General features: G+C 43.7%; 1 protein-coding gene across 4 annotated transcripts in view; it reads right to left on the bottom strand.

Moving 5' to 3' along the window:
* Nucleotides 1–23,574, bottom strand: part of STARD3 (StAR related lipid transfer domain containing 3) — a 152,646-nt gene that overhangs the window by 18,079 nt on the left and 110,993 nt on the right. For 3 of the 4 annotated variants that reach the window (XM_073608357.1, XM_073608355.1, XM_073608356.1), the window contains 2 exons: nt 15,501–15,580; nt 15,314–15,418 (listed from right to left, as the gene is read on the bottom strand). In XM_073608357.1, coding sequence (XP_073464458.1) covers nt 15,314–15,418; nt 15,501–15,580 — 185 coding nt within the window. Of the gene's footprint in view, nt 1–2,567; nt 2,683–15,313; nt 15,419–15,500; nt 15,581–23,574 lie in introns of all 4 variants that reach the window. The other variant, XR_012236931.1, reaches the window with a different exon arrangement.

Below are 23,574 nucleotides of genomic sequence, written 5' to 3'. Positions count from 1 at the left end.
AATAATTATAACCCCCAAAACATTATATATTTTCTGAAAGCAGAAAAACTATAAAATAAAAAGTTGCTACTGTTTATCAAACCCATGGCAGATGTGTATCAAAACTATACTTTCAATAAAAAAATACATTAAAACTTAATTTTAGTGCACACAAACACAATATAATCTTCATTGTTTGTAAAATATAAAAGGTGGACATACAGTATCTCACAAAAGTGAGTACACCCCTCACAATTTTTGTAAATATCTTATTATAACTTTTCATGTGACAACACTGAAGAAATTACACTTTGCTACAATGTAAAGCAGTGAGTGTACAGCTTGTATATCAGTGTAAATTTGCTGTCCCCTCAAAATAACTCAACACACAGCCATTAATGTCTAAACCGCTGGTAACAAAAGTGGGTACACCCCTAAGTGAAAATGTCCAAATTAGCCATTTTCCCTCTCCAGTGTCATGTAACTCGTTAGTGTTACAAGGTCTCAGGTGGGTAAAAGAATGGTTGCTCTACATAAAGATGGCCTAGGCTATAAGAAGATTGCCAAGACTCAAACTGAGCTACAGCACGGTGGCCAAGACCATACAGCGGTTTAACAGGACAGGTTCCACTCAGAATAGCCATGGTCGACCAAAGAAGTTGAGTGCACGTGCTCAGTGTCATATCCAGAGGTTGTCTTTGGGAAATAGACGTATGATTGCTGCAGAAGTTGAAGGTCAGCCTGCCAGTGCTCAGACCATACGCCGCACACTGCATCAAATTGGTCTGCATGGTTGTTGTCACATGAAAAGATATAATAAAATATTTACAAAAATGTGAGGAGTGTACTTTTGTGAGAAACTATATATACCAAATATTTCAGGCCTCAAAACTGTGTGCACCCACAAAATGGAGACAAACTACAATACCCCAAATTTTACAAAGGCATCACTTTGTAACCCTCTATAGCTCATCAAATTAGAGTTAGTGTGCCTTGAAAAAGTATTTATTTCCCTTGAAATTTTCCACATTTTGTCATGTTACAATCAAAAATGTAAATGTATTTTATTGGGATTTTATAGACCAACACAAAGTTGCACATAATTGTGAAGTGGAAGGAAAATGATAAATGGTTTTCATTTTTTTTTTTACAAATATCTGGAAAGTGTGGGGTGCATTTGTATTCAGTCCCCTTTACTCTGATACCCCTAACTAAAATCTAGTGGAACCAACTGTCATCAGAAGTCGCCTAATTAGTAAGAAGAGTCCACCTGTGTGTAATGAATCTCAGTATAAATACAGCTGTTCTGTGAAGCCCTCAGAGGTTTGTTAGAAAACCTTAGTGAACAAACAGTATCTTGAAGGCCAAGGAACACACCAGACAGTTTAGGGGAAAAGTAGTGGAGAAGTTTAAAGCAGGGTTATGTTATAAAAAAAAATATCCCAAGCTTTGAATTTCGCACTCTTCAATTTTTCATCCGAAAATGGAAAGAGTATGGCACAACTGCAAACCTGCCAAAACGTGGCTGCCCACATAAACTGGCAGGCTGGGCAAGGAGAGTGTTAATCAGAGAAGCAGCCAAGAGGCCCATGTTAAAAGCCAGTGTTGAAAAAAAGCCTTAAGAAGTCCCGCTTGCAGTTTGCGAGAAGATATGTGGGGAACACAGCAAACATGTGGAAGAAGCTGCTCTGGTCAGATGAGACCCAAATTTAACTTTTTGGCCTAAAAGCAAAATACAGAAAAAAAATGTGTGGTGGAAAACTAACAATGCACATCACCCTGAACACACCGTTCCCACTATAAAACATGGTGGTGGCGGCACCATGTTGTGGGGATGCTTTTCTTCAGCAGGGACAGGGAAGCTGGTCAGAGTTGATGGGAAGATGAATGGACCCAAATACAGGGCAATCTTAGAAGAAAACTGAGTCTGCAAAAGACTTGAGACTGGGGCGGAGGTTCGCCTTTCAGCAGGACAACGACTCTAAACATACAGTCAGAGCTACAGCTGAATGGTTTAGATGAAATAATATTTGTGTTAGAATGACCCAGTCAAAGTCCAGACCTACATCCAATTGAGAATCTGTGGCAAGACTTGAAAATTGCTGTTCACAAACTCTCTCTATCCAATCTGACAGCGCTTGAGCTATTTTGCAAAGAAGAATTGGCAAACATTTCATTCTCTAGAATGAAAAAAAAAAAATCCCAATAAAATACATTTACGTTTTTGGTTGTAACATGACAAAATGTGAAAAATGTCAATTGGTACGAATACCTTTTCAAGGCACTGTAAGTGTACAGTGCATATAAAAAGTCTACACACCCCTGTTAAAATGTCAGGTTTCTGTGATGTAAAAAAAATAGACAAAGATAAATCATTTCAGAACTTTTTCCACCTTTAATGTCACCTATAAACTGTACAACTCAATTTAAAAACAAACTGAAATCTTTTAGGGAGGGGAAGTAAAAATAAAAAAAAAAAAATCGTGTGGTTGTATAAGTGTGCACACCCTCTTATAATTGGGGTTGTAGCTGTGTTCAGAATTAAGCAATCACATTCAAACTGATGTTAAATAGGAGTCGGTACACACCTGGTATCATTTAGGGCGCCTATGATTCACCCCAAATAAAGTTCAGCTGTTCTGGTAGGTCTTTCCTGACTTTTTCTTAGTCGCATCCTACAGCAAAGCCATGGTCCGCAGAGAGCTTCCAAAGCATCAGAGGGATCTCATTGTTAAAAGGTATCAGTCAGAAGGGTACAAAAGAATCTCCAAGGCATTAAATATACCATGGAACATAGTGAAGACAGTTATCAAGTGGAGAAAATATGGCACAACAGTGACATTAAAAAGAACTGGACGTCCCTCCAAAATTGATGAAAAGACAGTAACATTAACCACTTAAGGACCGAGCCTCTTTCTGAGATTTGTTGTTTACAAGTTAAAAACATTTTTTTTTGCTAGAAAATTACTTGGAACCCCCAAACATTATACATTTTTTTTCTAACACCCTAGAGAATAAAATGGCGGTCGTTGCAATACTTTCTGTCACATCATATTTGCGCAGCGGTCTCACAAACGCACTTTCTTTTTGAAAAAAATACACTTTTTTGAATTAAAAAATAAGACAACAGTAAAGTTAGCCCAATTTGTTTTTATTTTGTGAAAGGTAATGTTACGTGGAGTAAACTGATACCCAACATGTCACGCTTCAAAATTGCGACCGCTCGTGGAGTGGTGACAAACTTTTACCCTTAAAAATCTCCATAGGCAACGTTTAAAAAATTCTACAGGTTGCATGTTTTAAGTTACAGAGGAGATCTAGGGCTAGAATTATTGCTCTCACTCTACCGATCACGGTGGTACCTCACATGTGTGGTTTGAACACCGTTTTTATATGTGGGCGCTACTCATGTATGCGTTCGCTTCTGCACGCGAGCTCGTCGAGACGGGGCACGTTTACATTTTTTTTTTTTTTTTATTATTATTTTTCCTTTTTTTTTTTTTTTTTTTTATACACTGTTTTAAAAAAAAAAAATGTCACTTTTATTCCTATTACAAGGAATGTAAACATCCCTTGTAATAGAAAAAAGCATGACAGGACCTCTTAAATATGAAATCTGGGGCCAAAAAGACCTCAGATCTCATATTTAGACTAAAATACAATAAAAAAAAAAATTGTGATTTAAAAAAATTATTTTAAAAAAATGGCCCTTTAAGAGCTGTGGGCGGAAGCAACATTTTGACGTCGCTTCCGCCCAGCAATTATATGGAGACGGGTGGGAGCCATCTTCCCCTCACTTGTCTCCATACCCAGCTACTGACAGGATGCAATCGCCTCCGCCGATGGCTCCAGTAAGAGGTGGGGGCCCTCTCCCGCCACCGATAAAAGTGAGCTTGCGGCGAATCCGCCGCAGAGACCACTTTTATCTTGTAGCGGACCGCCCGCTGAAGACAGGGATACCGGGGTTATGGCGGCTAGTTGCCATAACAACGACATCCTCCTTCAAACAGACACCGTATAACGACGGCGGGCGGTCCGTAAGTGGTCAAAGGAGCTGCAGGAATATCTGGCAAGTATTGGCTGTGTGGTACATATGACTACAATCTCCTGTATTCTTCATATGTCTGGGCCATGGGGTAGAGTGGCAAGACGGAAGCCTTTTCTTACGAAGAAAAACATCCAAGCCTGGCTGAATTATGCAAAAACATATCAGAAGTTCTCCCAAAAGCATGTGGGAAAATAGAGTTAGGTACCTGGTAACTCTTTTTCTAAGAAGTCTTCCAGGGCAGCATCCGAGAGATAGGCTCCTCCTCCCTGAAACAGGAAACACATTAGTCCACCATTATAAATTTCACAGTCTTACCTGCGTGCCTCAGTTGTAGTAAAGCACCGAAGGAAATCTTAGTAAGTTTAAAGCTCCCCCATTGTACCTGGTATTTGTCGTTTAAGGGTGGGAACTAGTGCTGCCCTGGAAGACTTCTTAGAAAAAGAGTTACCAGGTACCTAACTATTTTCTCGAATCGTCTTCCAGAGCAGCATCTGAGAGGATGTATCAAGCAATACTTACTAGGGTGGAGGTAGAGACTGGAGCACCTTGCGACCAAATGCCTTGTCTTGGTCGGACAGCTGGTCTATACGATAGTGCCTTGCGAAGGTACTGAGGCTCGACCATGTCGCTGCCCTGCAGATCTGCTCCGGAGTTGCATTCTCTGCGACCGAGGTTTCCCAGGCTCTGGTTGTGTGTGCTCTGATCCCGCTTAGAGGAGTGAGGTTTTGTGCCTCATAGGTCGTCTGTATGGCCATTCTTATTCACCTGCTGATGTTATTCTTGGATGCCTGCTTCCCATTGGTAACTCCCGCATATAGGACAAAAAGAGAGGTTGTTCTTCGCCAATCCTTCGTTCTTTCGAGGTACAGTATCTCACAAAAGTGAGCACACCCCCTCACATTTTTGTAAATATTATAACTTTTCATGTGACAACACTAAAGAAATGACACTTTGCTACAATGTAAAGTAGTGAGTGTACAGCTTGTATAACAGTGTAAATTTGCTGCCCCCTCAAAATAACTCAACACACAGCCATTAATGTCTAAACCGCTGGCAACAAAAGTGAGTACACCCCTAAGTGAAAATGTCCAAATTGGGCCCAATTAGTCATTTACCCTCCCCGGTGTCATGTGATTTGTTAGTGTTACAAGGTCTAAAGTGTGAATGGGGAGCAGGTGTCACTGAGGATCTGAAAAAGAGAACTGTTGCTCTACATAAAGATGGCCTAGGCTATAAGAAGATTGCCAAGACCCTGAAACTGAGCTGCAGTACGGTGGCCAAGACCATACAGCAGTTTAACAGGACAGGGTCCACTCAGTTCAAGCCTCGCCATGGTCGACCAAAGAAGTTGAGTGCACATGCTCAATGTCATATCCAGAGGTTGTCTTTGGAAATTAGACATTTGAGTGCTGCCAGCATTGCTGCAGTGGTTGAAGGGGTGGGGGGTCAGCCTGTCAGTTCTCAGACCATACGCCGCACACTGCATCAAATTGTTCTGCATGGCTGTCGTCCCAGAAGGAAGCCTCTTCTAAAGATGATGCACAAGAAAGCCCGCAAACAGTTTGCCGAAGACAAGCAGACTAAGGACATGGATTACTGGAATCATGTCCTGTGGTCTGATGAGACCAAGATAAACTTATTTGGTTCAGATGGTGTCAAGCGTATGCGGCGGCAACCAGGTGAGGAGTACAAAGACAAGTGTGTCTTGCCTACAGTCAAGCATTGTGGTGGGAGTGTCATGGTCTGGGGCTGCATGAGTGCTGCCAGCACTGAGGAGCTACAGTTCATTGAGGGAATCATGAATGCCAACATGTACTGTGACATACTGAAGCAGAGCATGATCCCTTCCCTTCAGAGACTGGGTCGCAGGGCAGTATTCCAACATGATAACGACCCCAAACACACCTCCAAGACGACCACTGCCTTGCTAAAGAAGCTGAGGGTAAAGGTGATGGCCTGGCCGAGCATGTCTCTAGACCTAAACCCTATTGAGCATCTGTGGGGCATCCTCAAGCGGAAGATGGAGGAGCGCAAGATCTTTAACATCCACCAGATCCGTGATGTCGTCATGGAGGAGTGGAAAAGGACTCCAGTGGCAACCTGTGAAGCTCTGGTGAACTCCATGCCCAAGAGGGTTAAGTGCTGGAAAATAGTGGTGGGCACACAATATATTGACACTTTGGGCCCAATTTGGACACCTTTACTTAGGGGTGTACTCAATTTTGTTGCCAGCGGTTTAGACATTAATGGCTGTGTGTTGCGTTATTTTGAGGGAACAGCAAATTTACACTGTTATACAAGCTGTACACTCACTACTTTACATTGTAGCAAAGTGTCATTTCTTCAGTGTTGTCACAAGAAAAGATAGAATAAAATATTTACAAAAATGTGAGGGGTGTACTCACTTTTGTGAGATACTGTATGTTATGAGTGTGTTACATCGAGTTTGTTGTAAGTGTCTTTTTTTTGCTGTCCATAGTTTTTGGAAGCGAAGGGATGCTGATATTTTGGGTTCTATGGAATGTTGTAGAGACCTTGGGTAGAAAGGCCAGGTCTAGCGAGAGAATTATTTTGTCTAAATGTATTAAGCAGCATGGTTCCATTATAGACAGGGCTTGGATTTCGCTCACTCTTCTGGCCGATACTAGGGCCACAAGAAGTGCAGTTTTTAGAGTGAGTTTTTTGTCTATGCCATCTTCCATCGGTTCGAATGGAGGGGAGAGAAACCCTCTAAGCACCGTGTACATGTCCAAAGTTGGAAGAGTTCTATTCATTTTAGCCAGTCTAGCTTTTTTAAGTGACATTAGGAATCGCTTTATCAGCGGATCCTCTGCGAGTCTGGTGTCCATGATCGAGGAGAGTGCTGCCACTTGTACCTTCAGCGTACTAAGGGAGATATTTTTGTCTGCTCCATCTTGCAGGAAATCCAGAATTGTTGGGATTATCCCTCGGTTGGGAATCGGTTTGTTTTTGTTCCTGGAGATAAACTTTTTCCTCACTTTCTCATAGATTGCCCTAGTCACGGGCTTCCTGCTGTCTAGAATGGTATTGATCACCTTGTCTGACAGCCCTTTGTTCTGAAGTCTTACCCTTTCAGTAACCAAGCCAAAAGCTTCAGGATTCTATGGTTTGGGTGGTTGACTGAGCCCTGTAAGGAGAGATCTGGCCGGTCCATCAGTGCCAATTGGGGTTGGATGCTGAGGTTCTTCAAGTGGCTGAACAATGCCCTTTGGGGCCAGTGCTGTGCTATTAGTATCACCGTTGCTCTCTCTTGCCTTTATTTTTTGAATCACTCTTGGTATTATGGCAGTTGGAGGGAATGCATAACACAGTTGCCATCCTCAGCTTTGGCTGAAGGCATCTACTCCGCTGTTGCCATCTGTGGGATCCAGTGAGAAGAATGTTGGTGATCTTGCATTCGCTTTGGAGGCGAACAGATCTACCTCGGGTACCCTCCACTTTTGAGTGATTTGTGCGAAATTCGTTTGGTTCAGTGACCACTCCGTCTGTTTTATGGTCTTCCGGCTCAGGAAGTCTGCCAGCGTATTGTCTGTTCCTTTCAGGTGGATGCCTGATATTGACCTTATGTTTAATTCTGCCCATAGTAGGATTGTTTCTGTCAGCCCCATCAAGCTTTGGGACTTTGTACCTCCTTGCCTGTTTAGGTATGCCACAGTCGTGGCGTTTTCCGATTGTATTTTTACGTCTCTCCCCTGTATTGCTGGTTTGAATGCTTTTAATGTTCCCCCCACAGCTTTTAGCGCTCTCATGTTTGAGGAGGCTTGGGACCATTTGGAACTCCATTTTCCCTGTGTGTAGAGGCCCTCCGTGTGTGCCCCTTAGCCTAGGGTGCTGACATCGGTGGTGATCCTGACTAGGTCAGATTGAGTCCATTTGCGCTCTTCGATGTATAGAAGCGGATTGAGCCACCATTGGAGAGTTTGTTTGACTGTGGTCGTAACAGGAATGGACTTATCTAGGGATGAGTGGCTGCCATCCCACTGAGACAGAATGTAATTCTGTAGAGGTCTCATGTGAATCTGCACCCAGGTGATGGCTGGGATTGAAGACGTCATCAGTCCTAGCACTGCCATTCCTTGTCTGACTGTAATGGCATTGGTCCCTCTTAGAGAGGTTACTGCCTGCATGATTTTTTTCATTCTTTTCTTCCGTTAGGAAGGTTTTAAGTAAGTCTGGAGTCCAGTTCATAGCCCAAATATACCGCTCTCTGGCTTGGGGTCATCTGTGATTTTTCTGCATTCAATATCCATCCCAGGTTTTGCAGATAGGACATACTTGTGCGCAGGTTGCTCTGTAGGGTCTCTGCTGAATCTGCAAAGAACAGTAGATCGTCTAGGTATGGTATTATGCCAATGCCTTGTTGTCTTAGACCTGTTAACGCTTCTGCCATTATCTTTGAGAAGATTCTGGGTGCCGAAGAGATGCCGAAAGGGAGAGCTGTATATTGCAGGTGCAGAGTGGTTGCTGGCCCTTGTATTGCGAACCTCAGGAATTTTTGATGATCCTCCTTGATGGGGATAGGTAGGCAACCTGTAGGTCTATGGTCGCCATAAATGTCTCCATGGTAGGATGTTTCTGATTGAGTAAATAGACTCCATTCTGAATTTTTTGTATTATATTCTGTTGAGTGGCTTGAGGTTCAGCATGAGCCTTAGCTTGCCTGATGGTTTTTTCTTTGCAAAGATATGGGAATAAAAGCACCTTTTTCCTCTTTTTGAGGTACATGGCGAATCACTTTCTGATCCAGTAGATTCTCCAGGGACTCTAAAAAGGCCTTTGGTCAATCTTTGTCCTTTGGTAGCATAGTTACTAGGTACTTGGTTGGGGTCGGGTGGAAAATTCTATCGTGTAGCCATCAGTTATGGTACGTATGATGAATTTGGTTTTTTTTTGCTTCTATCCATTGGTGGGAAAAAGCTGCGAGTCTGGCCCCCATCTGATGACAGTCACTGTTTTTTGTTCTTTGGGTTAGGAGGCTTGAGGGTGAATTCATCCTTGTCTTTTTCGTTTTGCTGTCCCCAGCGCTTCTTTGCTCCCGGCTTGTTAAATTTTTTGAATTGATGAAAGGGCACCTTCCCTGGTTTCTTTTTGGTTTGGGGAAAACCCTTGTTCTTTGCTGCGGTCCTGTCTAGTACCGTTTCTAGTTCAGGCCCGAACAGTAGTTCTCCAGTGAATGGAATTGCGCACAATCTGTTCTTAGAACAGATATCACCTCCCCAAGATTTCAGTCACAGGGCTCTTCGGGCTGAGTTGAGTAGCACGGTGGAAGATATTCTGAGGGTTTCAACTGAGGCATCTGCTAGAAAAAGCTGCCGCTCTGGCTGGTGTAGAGATGGTTTTTATTAATTCTTCCCTAGGTGTGTCACTTTCCAGTAGTCCCTGAAGCTGGGTTAACCAGATTAACAAAGTGCGGGCTGTGCAGGTGGAAGCTATTGCCGGATTCAGATTTGCAGCCCCTGCTTCCCAGGCTCTCTTTAGAAGGGCTTCTATTTTCTTGTCTATGGGGTTGCTTAAGGTACCCGCGTCGTCAAAGGCCAAGTCAGATTTATTTGTGACTTTTGCCAGAGAGGCATCCACTTTGGGGCATTTAGCCCAGGTTTTGGTGTCTGTCTCTGCAAATGGATATCTGCACTTGACCGCAGCTGGTATGAAGAGTTTTCTCTCTGGGTCTTCCAACTCTTTTTTTTGACGATATCTTTAAGAGTTTGGTGTACAGGAAATGTTCTAGGTTTCCTGGGTTGTAGCCCTTTATACGTCTTGTCATGTAGTGTGAGCTTTGCGTTTTTTTGCTCTTTAATACCTAGCGTGTCTGCTATAGCTTCGAGAAGGTTATCAGTGTCTCCTGGCATTTGTTGGCGTTTCTAACTTCTCAATTGCTGAGGTTAGCGGTGCCATGGTGATCTTTATCTCTTTTTTAAAAGAGCTGAGCAGATCTCTCAGGTAACCTTGTGACTCTTTGGCCACCATTTTGTCTAGGCATTTTTGGCATAGGGTTTTTTCCATTCAGGTGAAAACCAGTGGTTGCACAAAGCACATGTTTTGTTGCTTTTCGTTTTCCTTTCCTCTGGGGTCTTTGCCTGAAATCAAGCACAAAAAGGGTCCCCGTGAGGAAGGTGGTTAAAGACTGCCCGTAAATGGTCAGTTTTTTTCAGTGAGGTTAAGACAGAGGTGACCCTGGAATATTATGGCTTACCTTGGAGCTGTCCTGGTTTGCAGGATCTGCAGGGCAGGGTGGAGAAGCGTCAGACATGGTCAGCCACCAGGATCCTCTGTTCAGAGGAGCCTTTTTAACTGCTTCCTGCTTAAGCTCCGGCCCCACCCCCAGCTGACCCCGTGCAGGTTGGTGGATGTACCTGCACATGCCGCTGTTGCTGGTGTCATCCTTCCTGAGATTTCATTAGGGAGGGGGACTCTGCTGCTTTTTTTTTTTTTTTTAAATTCCCGCCTCCCGGAAGTGATGTCACCGCAAGTGACCGCTCTGCATTTTACCCTAGAAGTCTCCAGACTCCGGGAAAATGGCCGCTGTCCGGAACCGCGTGACTGGAAGTGATGTTTTTCCGGCGTCATCTTGATACACCCCGCAGAGCCTCCACGAGGAAAGGAGCCGGCTCTGCTGGATGCGGTGGAAGGCCGATGGCGGTAGCACGGTGGAGGCAGGCAGACGGTAGGTAAACGGAATAAAAAAACTGACACCTACCCATGCTGCGCCATTTGTGGGATCCAGTGCGGCCTGAGGTCAGGGGCAAAACAGATCACCAGCCATCCAGATTGAAACAGCAGCAGGTCCCTCTAGCATTCGGTATGGGGAAAAATGCCAGTGCAATTGTTTCAGATTGGGGGGGATGATTGCAGACCCCACTGTAGGAGTGAAATCTCAGGCAGAGCAAGATTTTTGCTCAGATTTGCTGCTCTTGCTTGCCCTCCCAAGGCCCGCTGGACTGAATGGGATGCTGGCAGGGGGTCTCCTGCAACTAGCACAGAGACAAGGTAAAATAATAAACATTTCTTTGCTGCTTCTGTGGGTCCGGAGGAAGCACAAACAACTGAGGCATGCAGGTAAGACTGTGAAATTTATAATGGTGGACTAATGTGTTTCCTGTTTCAGGGAGGAGGAGCCTATCTCTCGGATGCTGCCCTGGAAGACAATTCGAGAAAATATGTTATGGTCTGATGAAAGCAAGGTTGATCTTTTTTTGGCTAGAATTCCAAAAGATATGTTTAGCGCAAAAACAACACTGCACATCACCAAAAAGAACACCATACCCACAGTAAAGCATAGTGGTGGCAGCATCATGCTTTGGGGCTGTTTTTCTTCAGCTGGAACAGGGGCCTTAGTCAAGGTAGGAGGAATTATGACCAGTTCCTAATACCAGTCAATATTGGCACAAAACCTTCAGGTTTCTGCTGGAAAGCTGAACATGAAGGGGAACTTCACCTTTCAGCATTAGAACAACCCAACACATACATCCAAATCAACAAAGGCACGGCTTTGCCAGAAGAAGATTAAAGTTTTGGAATGGCCCAGACCTGAATCCGATTGAAAATTTGTGGGGTTATCTGAAAAGGGCTGTGCAAAGGCGATGCCCTCGCAATCTGACAAATTTTGACTATTTTTGCAAAGAAGAGTGGGCAAATATTGCCAATTCAAGATGTGACATGCTGATAGACTCATACCCAAAAAGACTGAGTGCTGTAATAAAATCAAAAGGTGCTTCAACAAAGTATTAGTGTAAGAGTGTGTACACTTATGCAACCATATTTATTTTTTTAGTTTGTCACTTTTACTTCCCTCCACCTAAAAGATTTCAGTTTGTTGTTCAACTAAGTAGTACCGTTTAAAGGTCACATTAAAAGGTGGAAAAAAAATCTGAAATGAATTATCTTTGTCTTATTTTTTTACTTTACAGAAACCTGACATTTTAACAGGGGTGTGTAGACTTTTTATATCCACTGTAAATGATGGCTATAGCTTTCTTTCAACAATGGCTTTCTTCTTGCCACTCTTCCATAAAGACCAGATTTGTAGAGTGCACAACTAATAGTTGTCCTGTGGACAGATTCTACCACCTGAGCTGTGGATCTCTGCAGCTCCTCCAGAGTTACCATGGGCCTCTTGGCTGCTTCTCTGATTAAGCCCAGGTTCACACTGAGCTGCGGGAACGAAGCCGTGTGAGTTCAGCTGAACTCGCACGATTTCACTCCCGCATGTCAATTTCGGACGCGATTTTAGAGACATCTGTGCAGGTTTCAGCCCGAAATCACAAAAAGTAGTACAGAAACGACTTTTTGAAATGGGTGCAGCGCCGCAGATGCGGCGTCGCACCGATTAGGGCGGTGCCATTGACGGCAATTGACGCTGATTTGACATGTTATAACGCTCCAGTGTGAACCAGGGCTTATGCTCTCCTTGCTCTGCCTGTCAGTTTAGGTGGATGACCATGTCTTGATAAGTTTGCAGTTGTGCCGTACTCTTTCCATTTTCAGGAGATGGACTGAGTATTGCTCTGTGAGATGTTCAAAGCTTGTGATATTTTTTTCTAACCTAAGCCTGCTTTAAACTTCTCCACAACTTTATCCCTGACCTGTCCGGTGTGTTACTTGGCCTTCATGATGTTGTTTGTTCACTAAGGTTCTCTAACAAACCTCTGAGGGCTTCACAGAACAGCTATATTTATACTGAGATTCAGTTACACACAGGTGGACTCTATTTTCTAAATTAGGTGACTTCTGAAGGCAATTGGTTCCACTAGATTTTAGTTAGGGGTATCAGAGTAAAGGGGGCTGAAAACAATTGCAATCCCACTAAAATACATTTACGTTTTTGGTTGTAACATGACAACATTTGGAAAATGTCAAGGGGATATGAATACTTTTTCACGGCACTGTAAATGTTGAACTTGTTTGAACTCTTTCAATGCTATGATGTGTGGTACAAGACAATGACAACAAAAAAAAGGTTGAATCAAACTGAACTAAGGTTTCCCTGTAAATGCACGGTTAACCTTGCAAGGCTGGTTTGCAAGCTACAAATATTAAAATGAACAAACCATAAAAGTTCTTGCTGCTGTTTTTAATTTGCCATGATCACAACTTTGTACACCGAATCAAATGGCTGGGATTCATTTTGTACAGGTTTGAATGTAATGTGTGCCATTTTCACAAAACCATTCTGTAAATTGCATGGCTTGCAGTGCCACCCAGTGGGCATACTATATTAGAAAATAAGGAGATATAAAATGTTTAAAGTGGTTGTAAAGTCTCGTTTTTTTCCTATAAAAATAATAAACATGTTATACTTACCTGCTCTGTTGCAGTGGATTTGCACAGAGCAGCTCCTGTCTTCCTCTTCAGTGATCCTGGCCTCTCCCTCCTGTTCAGTGCCCCCACAGCAAACAGCTTGCTATGGGGGCACCCAAGCTGAGTCACAGCTCCCTGTGTCTATTCAGACACGGAGCTCCGACCCAGCCCCGCCCCCTCTCCCCTGATTGGCTAGCTGACTTTGATTGGACAGCAATGGGTGTCAATGGTGCCACTGCTGTGTCTCAGCCAATCAGGAAGGAGAATCTCAGATGGCTGAGGCCCACTACAGGTCAAACACACCTGTCAATGAATTCTGAATGATCTCAGAAGCATGTCAAACTGATGTCATCAACACAAACAAAAGTCCGTTCACACAGTTCCTTACATACATAAACATATACATTTTCACAGGGCATTTCCACGTTTATGTGCTTCTTTGGTGGTCTCGTCATATCTGATCTCAGAAAAAAACGTTCTGGCCAACAGCATGCCAGTCAGGTATGTCAAAATCCACAGGATCTCATGGCAGCCTTTAAAAAACCCAAACATACACTATATTGTCGAAAGTATTGTGACACCTGCCTTTATATGCATGTGAATTTTAATGGCATCCCAGTCTTAGTCCGTAGGGTTCAATATTGAGTTGGCCCACCCTTGCAGCTATAACAGCTTCCACTCTTCTGGGAAGGCTGTCCACAAGGTTTAGGAGCGTGTCTATGGGAAAGTTTGACCATTCTTCAAGAAGCGCATTTGTGAGGTCAGGCACTGATGTTGGATGAGAAGACCTAGCTCGCAGTCTCCACTCTAATTCATTCCAAAGTTGTTCTATCGGGTTGAGGTCAGGACTCTGTGCAGGCCAGTCAAGTTCCTCCTCCCCAAACTCACTCATCCTTGTCTTTATGGACCTTGCTTTGTGCACTGGTGCGCAGTTATGTTGGAACAAGAAGGGGCCATCCCCAAACTGTTCCCACAAAGTTAGGAGCATGAAATTGTCCAAATTGTCTTGGTATGCTGACGCCTTAAGGCCCCTTTCACACTGGGGCGGTTTGCAGGCGCTATTAATAGCGTCTGCAAACCGACCTAAAACTGCTGCTGCTGTGTCTCCAATGTGAAAGCCTGAGGGCTTTCACACTGGAGTGGTGCGCTGGCAGAAGAGAAAAAAAACTACTGCAAACAGCACCTTTGGAGCGGTGTATTCACCGTTCCTAAACCTCTCCTGCTCATTGAAATCAATGGGGCAGCGCGGCTATACCGCCGGCATAGCGCCGCTATAGCGGCGCTTTGCGGGCGGTTTTAACCCTTTTTTGGGCGCTAGCGGGGGTTAAAACCACCCCGCTAACGGCCAAATACCGCGGCTAAAACGACGGTAAAGCGGCGCTAAAAATAGCGCCGTTTTACCGTCGATGCCCCCATCGCCCCAGTGTGAAAGGGGCCTAAGTGAGTTACCTTCACTGGAACTAAGGGGCCAAGCCCAACCCCTGAAAAATAGCCCCACACCATAATCCCCCCTCCACCAAATGATTTGGACCAGTGCACAAAAGCAAGGTCCATAAAGACATGGATGAGTGAGTTTAGGGTGGAGGAACTTGACTGGCCTGCACATAGTCCTGACCTCAATCCGATAGAACACCTTTGGGATGAGTTAGAGCAGAGACTGTCAGCCAGGCCTTCTCGTCGACATCAGTGCCTGATCTCACAAATGCACTTCTGGAAGAATGGTCAAACCCATAGATACACTCCTAAACCTTGTAGACAGCCTTCCCAGAAGAGTTGAAGCTATTATAGCTGCAAAGGGTGGGCAAACTCAACGATGAACCCTACGGACTAAGACTGAAATGCCATTAAAGTTCATGTGCGTGTAAAGGCAGGCGTGCCAATACATTTGGTAATATAGTGTATGCCAGGATGCATTAGGATGAGAAACACTGTCCCCACCCCTATTAAGAGAGCAAACAAGCACTTTACCTAACATATTTTGTAAGCTGAGGTCTAGAAGGATGAGTTCCTCCAATGCCCGCTGATATGTACCGATCTTTTCTTCTTTCAATGCGTCGTATGTTCACAAAATCCCTGGTATGAGAGATGAGAATTAGTAAAAGTTGGATTGCCATTGTCTATATGAATAAGAAGCATCCAAAGGCAAGGTACCAACCTAGGGGAAACCACCCCACCTGCTGCTCCTGCTGATACATCATATGATACAAGTGTGTTATCATCTACACGCTGGAGGACCTAAGGAGTAGATTGCAAGGAAGGATCAGTTATGTAATAAAGCAACATTGTTGGGACAATAATGAGACTTCCACAGCAAATAGCACAAGCTTGTGTAATGTTGCAGGACTCATTTCCAAGCCAATGCTGACATACTAGCAAAGAGTGTAAAAATACTAGTCCGCTCTAGATAGAGCCTTTTCAGTACAAGTATAAATCATGTGGACAAGTTGATATTGAGTTTAGGTACTGGCCAGTCCAACTTAGATAAAAACAACAGATATACGTAAAACATACAAACTAAACAGATAAGGCTTTCTTTTGGTGGCTTTTAATAACCACTGATTTTCAGGTTTTTTTTACTACATTACAAATTTTTGGAAGACACCAGTTTACTTTCTGTACAAATATGCCAGGAGAGTGGGGGAAAAACAAAACTGAGCCACTTTTAGAAATTAGACACCCAAAGGTGATCATTTTGGAGCTTATTAATGGTGCACTAGATATAGTACATACAGGTCATATACAGAGGGAAGAGGAGATGAAGGGGTTAATTTACAGGTCACATACAGTGGGAGGATGGAGATGAAGGGGTTAAGATACAGATATGAAGGATAAGGGAGGTGTGAAAGGGCAATATACAGGTCACATAGACAGTGTGGAGTTTAGATGTGTAGGAGAAATGGGGGGGGGGGGGGGGGGCGTGAGTGAAAGGATTAATCTTTAATTGCAACTGGTGACCTGACTGTGTACACTGCTCAGGAACTAACAAATCAGTCATTGATTCACTAGTTCCCATTTCCTTTGTTGAAAGAATGGGAGGGCTGTTAGATGCAGACACACCGTCGTTTATGTCCAGTGATTGATGTGATTGGTCTCTCCTATGATTAATCACAGTTATCTGAAAGTACAGAGCCACTCAGATCGGCTCTGCGTACAGTGCCTGTGAATAAAGCCGCCTGAGGATGGTTTGGTTTACCGGCATTAATGGGCAAGATAGTTGATAGTGCTTTATCCAGTGCAATTTATCAATGGAACTGGGTGTACAAATATCTACCACTGCACTGTTTGTAAACATACAGCAGTATGAAAGTAGTTAAAGCAAAACCGTGGACAAATGGTTAAATACCTAGTTATAAAAGTAAATACTGTATATATTTAATGTTTCATCTGCTCAAGGACTTGCAATTCTATACAGCCAATCTTATGATTTACACCACATTTCCACACTGCACAGCTAGAAAGATGACACAGTTCCTAATCAACCTTCCTGGTTTAGCATCCAATGTTACTCCTCCTCTCTATGCATCACCACCTCTGTCCAGTGAATATGAGCTGACCCAGGAGGTTGTATAAGTCAACTAGGAAGTAGCAGAGTGAACCTACAGACTACCAGAGTCAGGGTACTTGAACACTGTACTTATGTATGAACATCAGACATTCCTGACACAAAAATATGAGGATGGACTGTTTAGCACTTGTTTAAATGTGTAAAAATTCTTATATTGTACCTTTAATTAAAGGAGTGTGTTGCATGTACGTATAAGCATGTATCTGTGCATAAAAATACTGACCGGCAATGCAGATTTCTGCATTTTTTCTTTTACTAAACGCAGCACATGTTTATATGCCTGTATGCCTAAAAATTCTGCATTTTTAGGCATCAGTGTGCAAGTGGCCTTACATGTTTCACAAGAATGATTGACTAACATGGCAAATGCTTCAGTGGCAAAACATTGAAATGTATGTGTAATTCAACAGTGTATTAATCTGTTTGCCTGGCGTTCCACTTCAATACTAAGGTAACTTATAAAAATCTGTGAGTAGGCAGGTCTTTACTGTAGAAGAGACATGGAATAACAAACACCTGCCTGTTCTCAGTCTTCTTTTGTATGCACACTGAGTTGGCTCTGATGAAGAGGGGATCCCCCCTCAAAACACGCTTCAGTGACCATAAACTTATAGCAGAATTGTTCAGCAGACTCTGCTGAACAATCCTATAGCTCTGATCAGTGGATTACAATCCACTGATGAGAGTTATTCACCTCAAATGTGACCCCCCCCCCCCCCCTCCATGCCGCTTCCCTGTCTTTAGCCTCTCCACCTCCCGCTGCTCCTTATCCTGTACGGCCTGATTCACACCTATGCAGGTTGCAGTTTGCATAACCAGGTGCATTTTGCGTTTTTCAAAACATGTTTTTGATCAATCGAAGTCTATGGAATCAAAGCCCAGAAAAAAGTCCCTGGCCCTTTCCATAGAATGCACAGATGTGAACTACATCCATAGGAAACCATGTTACATGGACTGTAGTGTGCTTCTGCAAAACTGAAAAGGTACTAAAAATCGCATATGTGTGAACCAGGCCTAAAAAGGCTCTCCCCTTCTTCTTTATCTTCTCCCTCCCCCTTCCTCCCCACGCAAACCCGATCCCCTACAGCTACCCTCGAGAAGCTGGCTTCCCTCTTCTGCCACTCCTGCCGGCCTCACGTGCTGCAGGGACTTAGAGGGGATGAAACTATGTCCCAACCATCACTCTGATCACCCCCCCCCCCCCGCGCAATTGTTCCCCGATCCTCTGCTGCTGGGCGACAGTCTCTCCTTCACCTCCTGACGCTGCTGCCCGGCATTCAGCCCTGGCAAGCTGTGAGGCTGGAGCGTGGGGGAGGGGGTGAGGTGTGTTGGTAAATGTGTTTACCAGCCCCCTCCCTTAGCTACAATGGACACAGGCAACGGTCACTACAGATCGCTCCTGTGTCCATTGATAACTGAGCATATTAAACTGAGTTTACTATGTGTCAGTTTGTGAATGAATGGGAGTCTCTATACAGACTCCTTATTCATTCATGTAATGTGCAGCTTAGGCTGCAGAGAAAGGGACTATCTTCAGTCCCTTTCTGTCTCAAAAGAGAGACATCAGGGGTCTGTTTAGACCTCTGAAATCTCAAAGTAAAAAAGAAAAAAAAAAAAAAAAAAACACACACACACACAAACACACACAATAGCATGGCCCCTTTAACATGGAGCGGACTCCGTCAAGCAGATCCACCTGCTCAGCGGGGGATCTGTCCGCCGATCCCCGCTGAACATGTAGATGACACGTCCTTGTCCGCTCCACTGAAGCAGAGCAGACAGAAACAGCCTGCTCTTCTCTATGGGGCGGTTGGATGGAAACGGACCACCTGTTCGTTTCCATCTGACTGTCATCCGATCTGATCTGCTAGATGGATAGGAATCCCCATTCATCTGTTTTTGGCGGACCAGATCGGATGCAGGCGGGTGTAAATGGACACATGTCCATTTACATCTGCCTCTCCATAGAAAACAATAGGTGGTCCGATCAGGTCCGCCTGAAAAACAGACATGGGTGGTCCGATCGGTCTGCTCGTGTGAAAGGGGCCTAAAGGCCTTGTTCACACAGGGCATACACAACATACACCCCTGCAAGGCCGTGTTTACCTGTACAGGGATGCACAGGTGTTCTGTGTATCACTGTGCAGGCAGCCCCATTGATGTTATTTGGGATGAATTAACTGCGTAAACAGAGCTGTTGCTCCCAATTTGACATCTATGTAGGTCTGGGTGCATGTCCCTGAGCTCACACTGTCTGCGTTTGGGGTCATGCACCCACACCCATGTCAGATTGGGAGCAGCAGCTATGCCTGTGCAGCTGTTTCATCCCAAATGACATAAATGGGACTGCCTTCACAGGGATGCGCGGAACACCTGTGCATCCCCGTGCAGGTAAACATGGCCCTCCAAGAGCATACAGCTTTAGTATGCCACATTTGAACGATGCTCTAGTAGCAATTTAGCAGGAATTTAGTAAATTATGTTGTGTTTGTGTGCACCAATAATGATTTTAGTGTATTTTTTTGTGAAAATAGCAATTTGATAAACAGTTGCGCAATTATTGCAGGGCCCAAAAAATCAGTAGCACTTTTTTTTATTCTATAGGTCATTTGCTTTCAAAAAATCTATGGTTTGAGGGGTCTTTTACAAATTCTGAAAGCTGTAATGGAAAAATGGTAACCTCCAGCTTTTTAGAGTAAATAATTTTTATTACCATTTTGCGCAGCTTCAGTTTTCCCCATTTCACAAAAAGGTGCAATTTAAAATGTAAAATATTTGTTATTAACTCAATACAGTTTTAGCTTTTATATTTAGTATGAATTTAGCAGGAATTTTGTAAATTTTGCCATGTATGAATCAACTAATAATCATTTTAGTGTATTTTTTGCGAAAATATTGTTTTAATAAACATTTGCGCAAATATCGCGGAGCCTTAAAAATCAGTAGCACCTTAGTTTTATTCTACTGGTTCTATGCTTTCAGAAAATATATGGTTTAGGGGGTCTCGGAAAGTTGTAAGGGAAAAATGAAAACCTTCAGATTTTTAAAGAAATTTGGTTATTTACATTTTTTTATTATTATTTTTATTGAATTTTGTAGTATCAAAACAAAAAGAAACACTTAGAACAATTAAATGGTAGCCTGACACCAGGTCTCACACTACACACAACACCTCAGCACTGAGCCCTCAGTATAACTGAGCATATGTAGCAGCAAGTTTCACTGCATAGATACAGTATATTGAATGTAAGTCCTTACATAATGACAGATACTAGCACCACAAATCTACTACATACCAAATGGCATAAAAATCAACAGACTCATATCAATGTACATAAGCCCACAACTCACTTCCAGGGAAGTTTAATACGCAATTCCCCCCAGCTCCAAATCTGGTTTCACACATGGAAGACATTACAATTGACACCAGAACAGCCGGAGGGGTAGACTTTTTGCAGGAAAGCACTATTAACTTCATAATAAATAATAAGCATAAGCATAATAAAACAATAAAGTCAAAAGAGTATGCATCACTTTCTTAGGGGCTGGGCATCAGGAGACCCAGTCCCAGGAGACCTCGACAGCTGGCCGTACACAAAGTGCAGTGACCTCCTCCACACACTCAGCGACCCCCAGCCAGAAAATTTGAATAGCCGCACAAAAATTGTGTAAAAAGTCTGCACTGGTTGAAGTGCACCACCAGCAACAGGGTGGTTGAGTAGGAAAGATCTTGGCCAATCTGGCCGGAGTAAGGTAGATGTGATGTAAAAATTTAAATTGAATACGATGATCCCTGGCTGACACCAGTCTGGAGAAGTTAATCTCCTAAAGATCATCCCCGTCCAACTGAGAGAACACTGCCTCCCAGGCAGCTCTGCAGTGTGCGAGAAGGTTCCCACTAAACAATTGTTTGTAAATAGTGGACAAGGTTCTTTGCTAAAGAGTCATCCCTGAGCAGACTCCAAATCACTCACTTGAATCTGGAGAATTGTAGTACCAAATTGAGTGTTATATGCATGCCTAAGTTGCAAGTAGTGAAACAAATGAGTATTAGGCCCCTTTCACAAGAACGGATAGAATGGTGCTTTTAGCTGCGGATTTTCTAGTTTTCTACCGCAGCTAAAAGCATACAATGCTTTCCTATGGCCCCATTCACACACTGCGTTTAGCTGCGATTTAGTTACATGCAGTTCTGTGCGGATAGAAAAAATAGAATTGACTGCGTCCAGGAGCGATTTAGCGCAGCTATCTGCACATAACTGCAGGTAATCGCAGTGTACTATTTCTCCTGCGGATAGCAGCGGCAAAAAGGAAAGAAAAGCAACAGGAAGCACATCAGAAATGTCAAGAATGTTCCAAATGCAGCTAAACGCAGCCGCACGTAAACACAGCTAAACGCAGGTAATCTAACTGTACAAATGTAGCTGATCGCAGTGCCTGGAGTCTTAAATTTCACAGAACATATTATATGCTTTTACCTGCGGCAGAACAGCCGTCCGTGTGAAAGGCGCTTTAGGTAGATGAAATTTAGCTTTAAGGGCATCACACTAGAGGAGCATTCCATTACAAACAATATCTCCGACCTTCTTGTTACCAAATTTAGTCCAAATGACTTGGTCAGGGTATGCAAAAAAGTTTGGCAATTGCGGGTTCTTCCACAATGGTGCAAGAGGGGAAATTGGCGTACAGTCTCCTGCTTTGGCCTTACTAGTCACTGCCCACGCTCTAACAGTTGCACGCATAGAAATGGTAATGGGGTATGGAGCCCTGCTTCAAAAAATGCATCAGTGCTTCATAGAAGCCCACTATGGCCGCCTCTAGAGCAATGGCTGCATCATCATCAGGAACAGCAAGCCACCTATGGTCAAAGACCAGATGACCCACCAAAAAATAGCGATAAAAAAAATCAGGAACCGCTAGTCCCCCCCGTTTCAATGGCTGTTGCAGCTCCTGAAGTTTGATCCTGGGATTTCGCCCCTGCCACAGGAAGATTGTAACTGACCGGTCTATTTTCTTAAAAATATATTTAAGCAATCTGAAATATATACAGTACGAGGCAAAAATTTAATCTTCAAATTTACTTTACCTGTGAGCACAAGGGGAAGATTCTGCCAGGCTTGTTAACCTAAGACATAACTGCAACAGCAGCGGAGTGACATTTAAGGTAATAAAATCAGATACCAAGCTGGAAGTATTAAGGCCCAGGTACTTGACCCTGTCAACCTGTTGTAAGGGGCAAGTTACGGAACCCTACAAGTTGGAGATGGTGTCCTGAGCGGGAGAATTTGGGATTTACCCCAATAAACTTTCAGTCCCGAGAATAAGGCAAAGGAGTTCAAAATAGCTAGAGCTTCCGATAAAGAGAAGTCAGAGTCTTGTTAAAAAAGGACCATGTTGTCAGCATAGAGTGCTGTAGCCCCTGTATTTCCACAGAGGCTCTCACTGCTGCACCCAGGAGTTCAATCAGTGATGCAAAAAGACCAGGGGACATATACGGCAGCCTTGGCAAGTACCCCTGCCCACTGGAAAGAAGTCCCGACAGCAGACCATTTAATTCAATGGCTGCAGTTGGGCTCTGGTAGAGAATGCTGATCCATCGTCTAAACTGAGGGCTAAAACCATAGCCTTCCAACACTGTTGCGATATATGGTCAAAAGCCTTCTCCAAATAGAGAAAAACTAATATTCCTCCACTGGAAACATCTGAGCCTAACTGGGTATGAGTAAAAATCCTGCCCAAAATAATATCTGTGGCATTTGTGTGCATAAAACCTGTCTGATCAGGGAAAATAAGATGTTGCAAGAAAGGCATAAGTCTGTTAGCTAGTAATTTGGTAAGTATTTTGAAGTCTATATTGAGTAAAGAGATAGGTCTATATAAAGAGCACTGACGGGGATCTTTATCTGGTTTGGCCAATAATACACTGTGTGTCTCATAAAAGGAGGGAGGAAGGGAACCATTCCAGAAGCAATCCGAATACAACTGGAGTAATCTTGGTGCAAGAACATTTGATTAATGTTTTTACCACTCTATTGGTATTCCATCTGAACCAGGCGCCAGTAGAAAAGACCCAATCGCAGCGATCACAACATCCCCAAAGGGGACATCCAAAAGCTCTCTAGTCTCTTCTGGTAAAGTGGGCAAATGTAAGGGGTCCAGAGTAGCAAGGAGGTCATCCACATTGTAAAGTGTCATAGGCGAATATAATGTCCTATAAAATGAAACAAGTGTCTGTAACCACTTGCTGACCAGTGCACGACGATATACATTGGCACAATGGCACGGCTGAACAAATGGGCGTACCTGTATGTCCCCTTTAAGATACGGCATTGTGGATGCGCGCGCCTGCCGTGTACTCCGTGACCATGCCCGCGGGTCCTGCGGACTTGATGTCTGCCTGTGTCCCGCGATCGTGTCACAGAGTGGAAGAATGGGGAGGTACCTTTGTAAACAAGGCATTTCCCTATTCTTCCTAGTGACATGACAGGGATCTACTGCTTCCTGTCATCGGGAGCAGTGATCGCTGTCCTGTCAGTGGTAGCCCACCCCCCCCAGTTAGAACACACTTAACCCCTTTATCGCGCCCTAGTGTTTAACCCCTTCCCTGCCAGTGTCATTTACACAGTAATCAGTGCATTTTTATAGCACTGATCGCTGTATAAAT

This window comes from Aquarana catesbeiana, linkage group LG12, assembly GCF_042186555.1.
Source record: "Aquarana catesbeiana isolate 2022-GZ linkage group LG12, ASM4218655v1, whole genome shotgun sequence".
Taxonomy (NCBI): domain Eukaryota; kingdom Metazoa; phylum Chordata; class Amphibia; order Anura; family Ranidae; genus Aquarana; species Aquarana catesbeiana.
The sequence above is the reverse complement of the archived record's forward strand: the minus strand, read 5'-3'. Positions and strand labels throughout refer to the sequence as shown.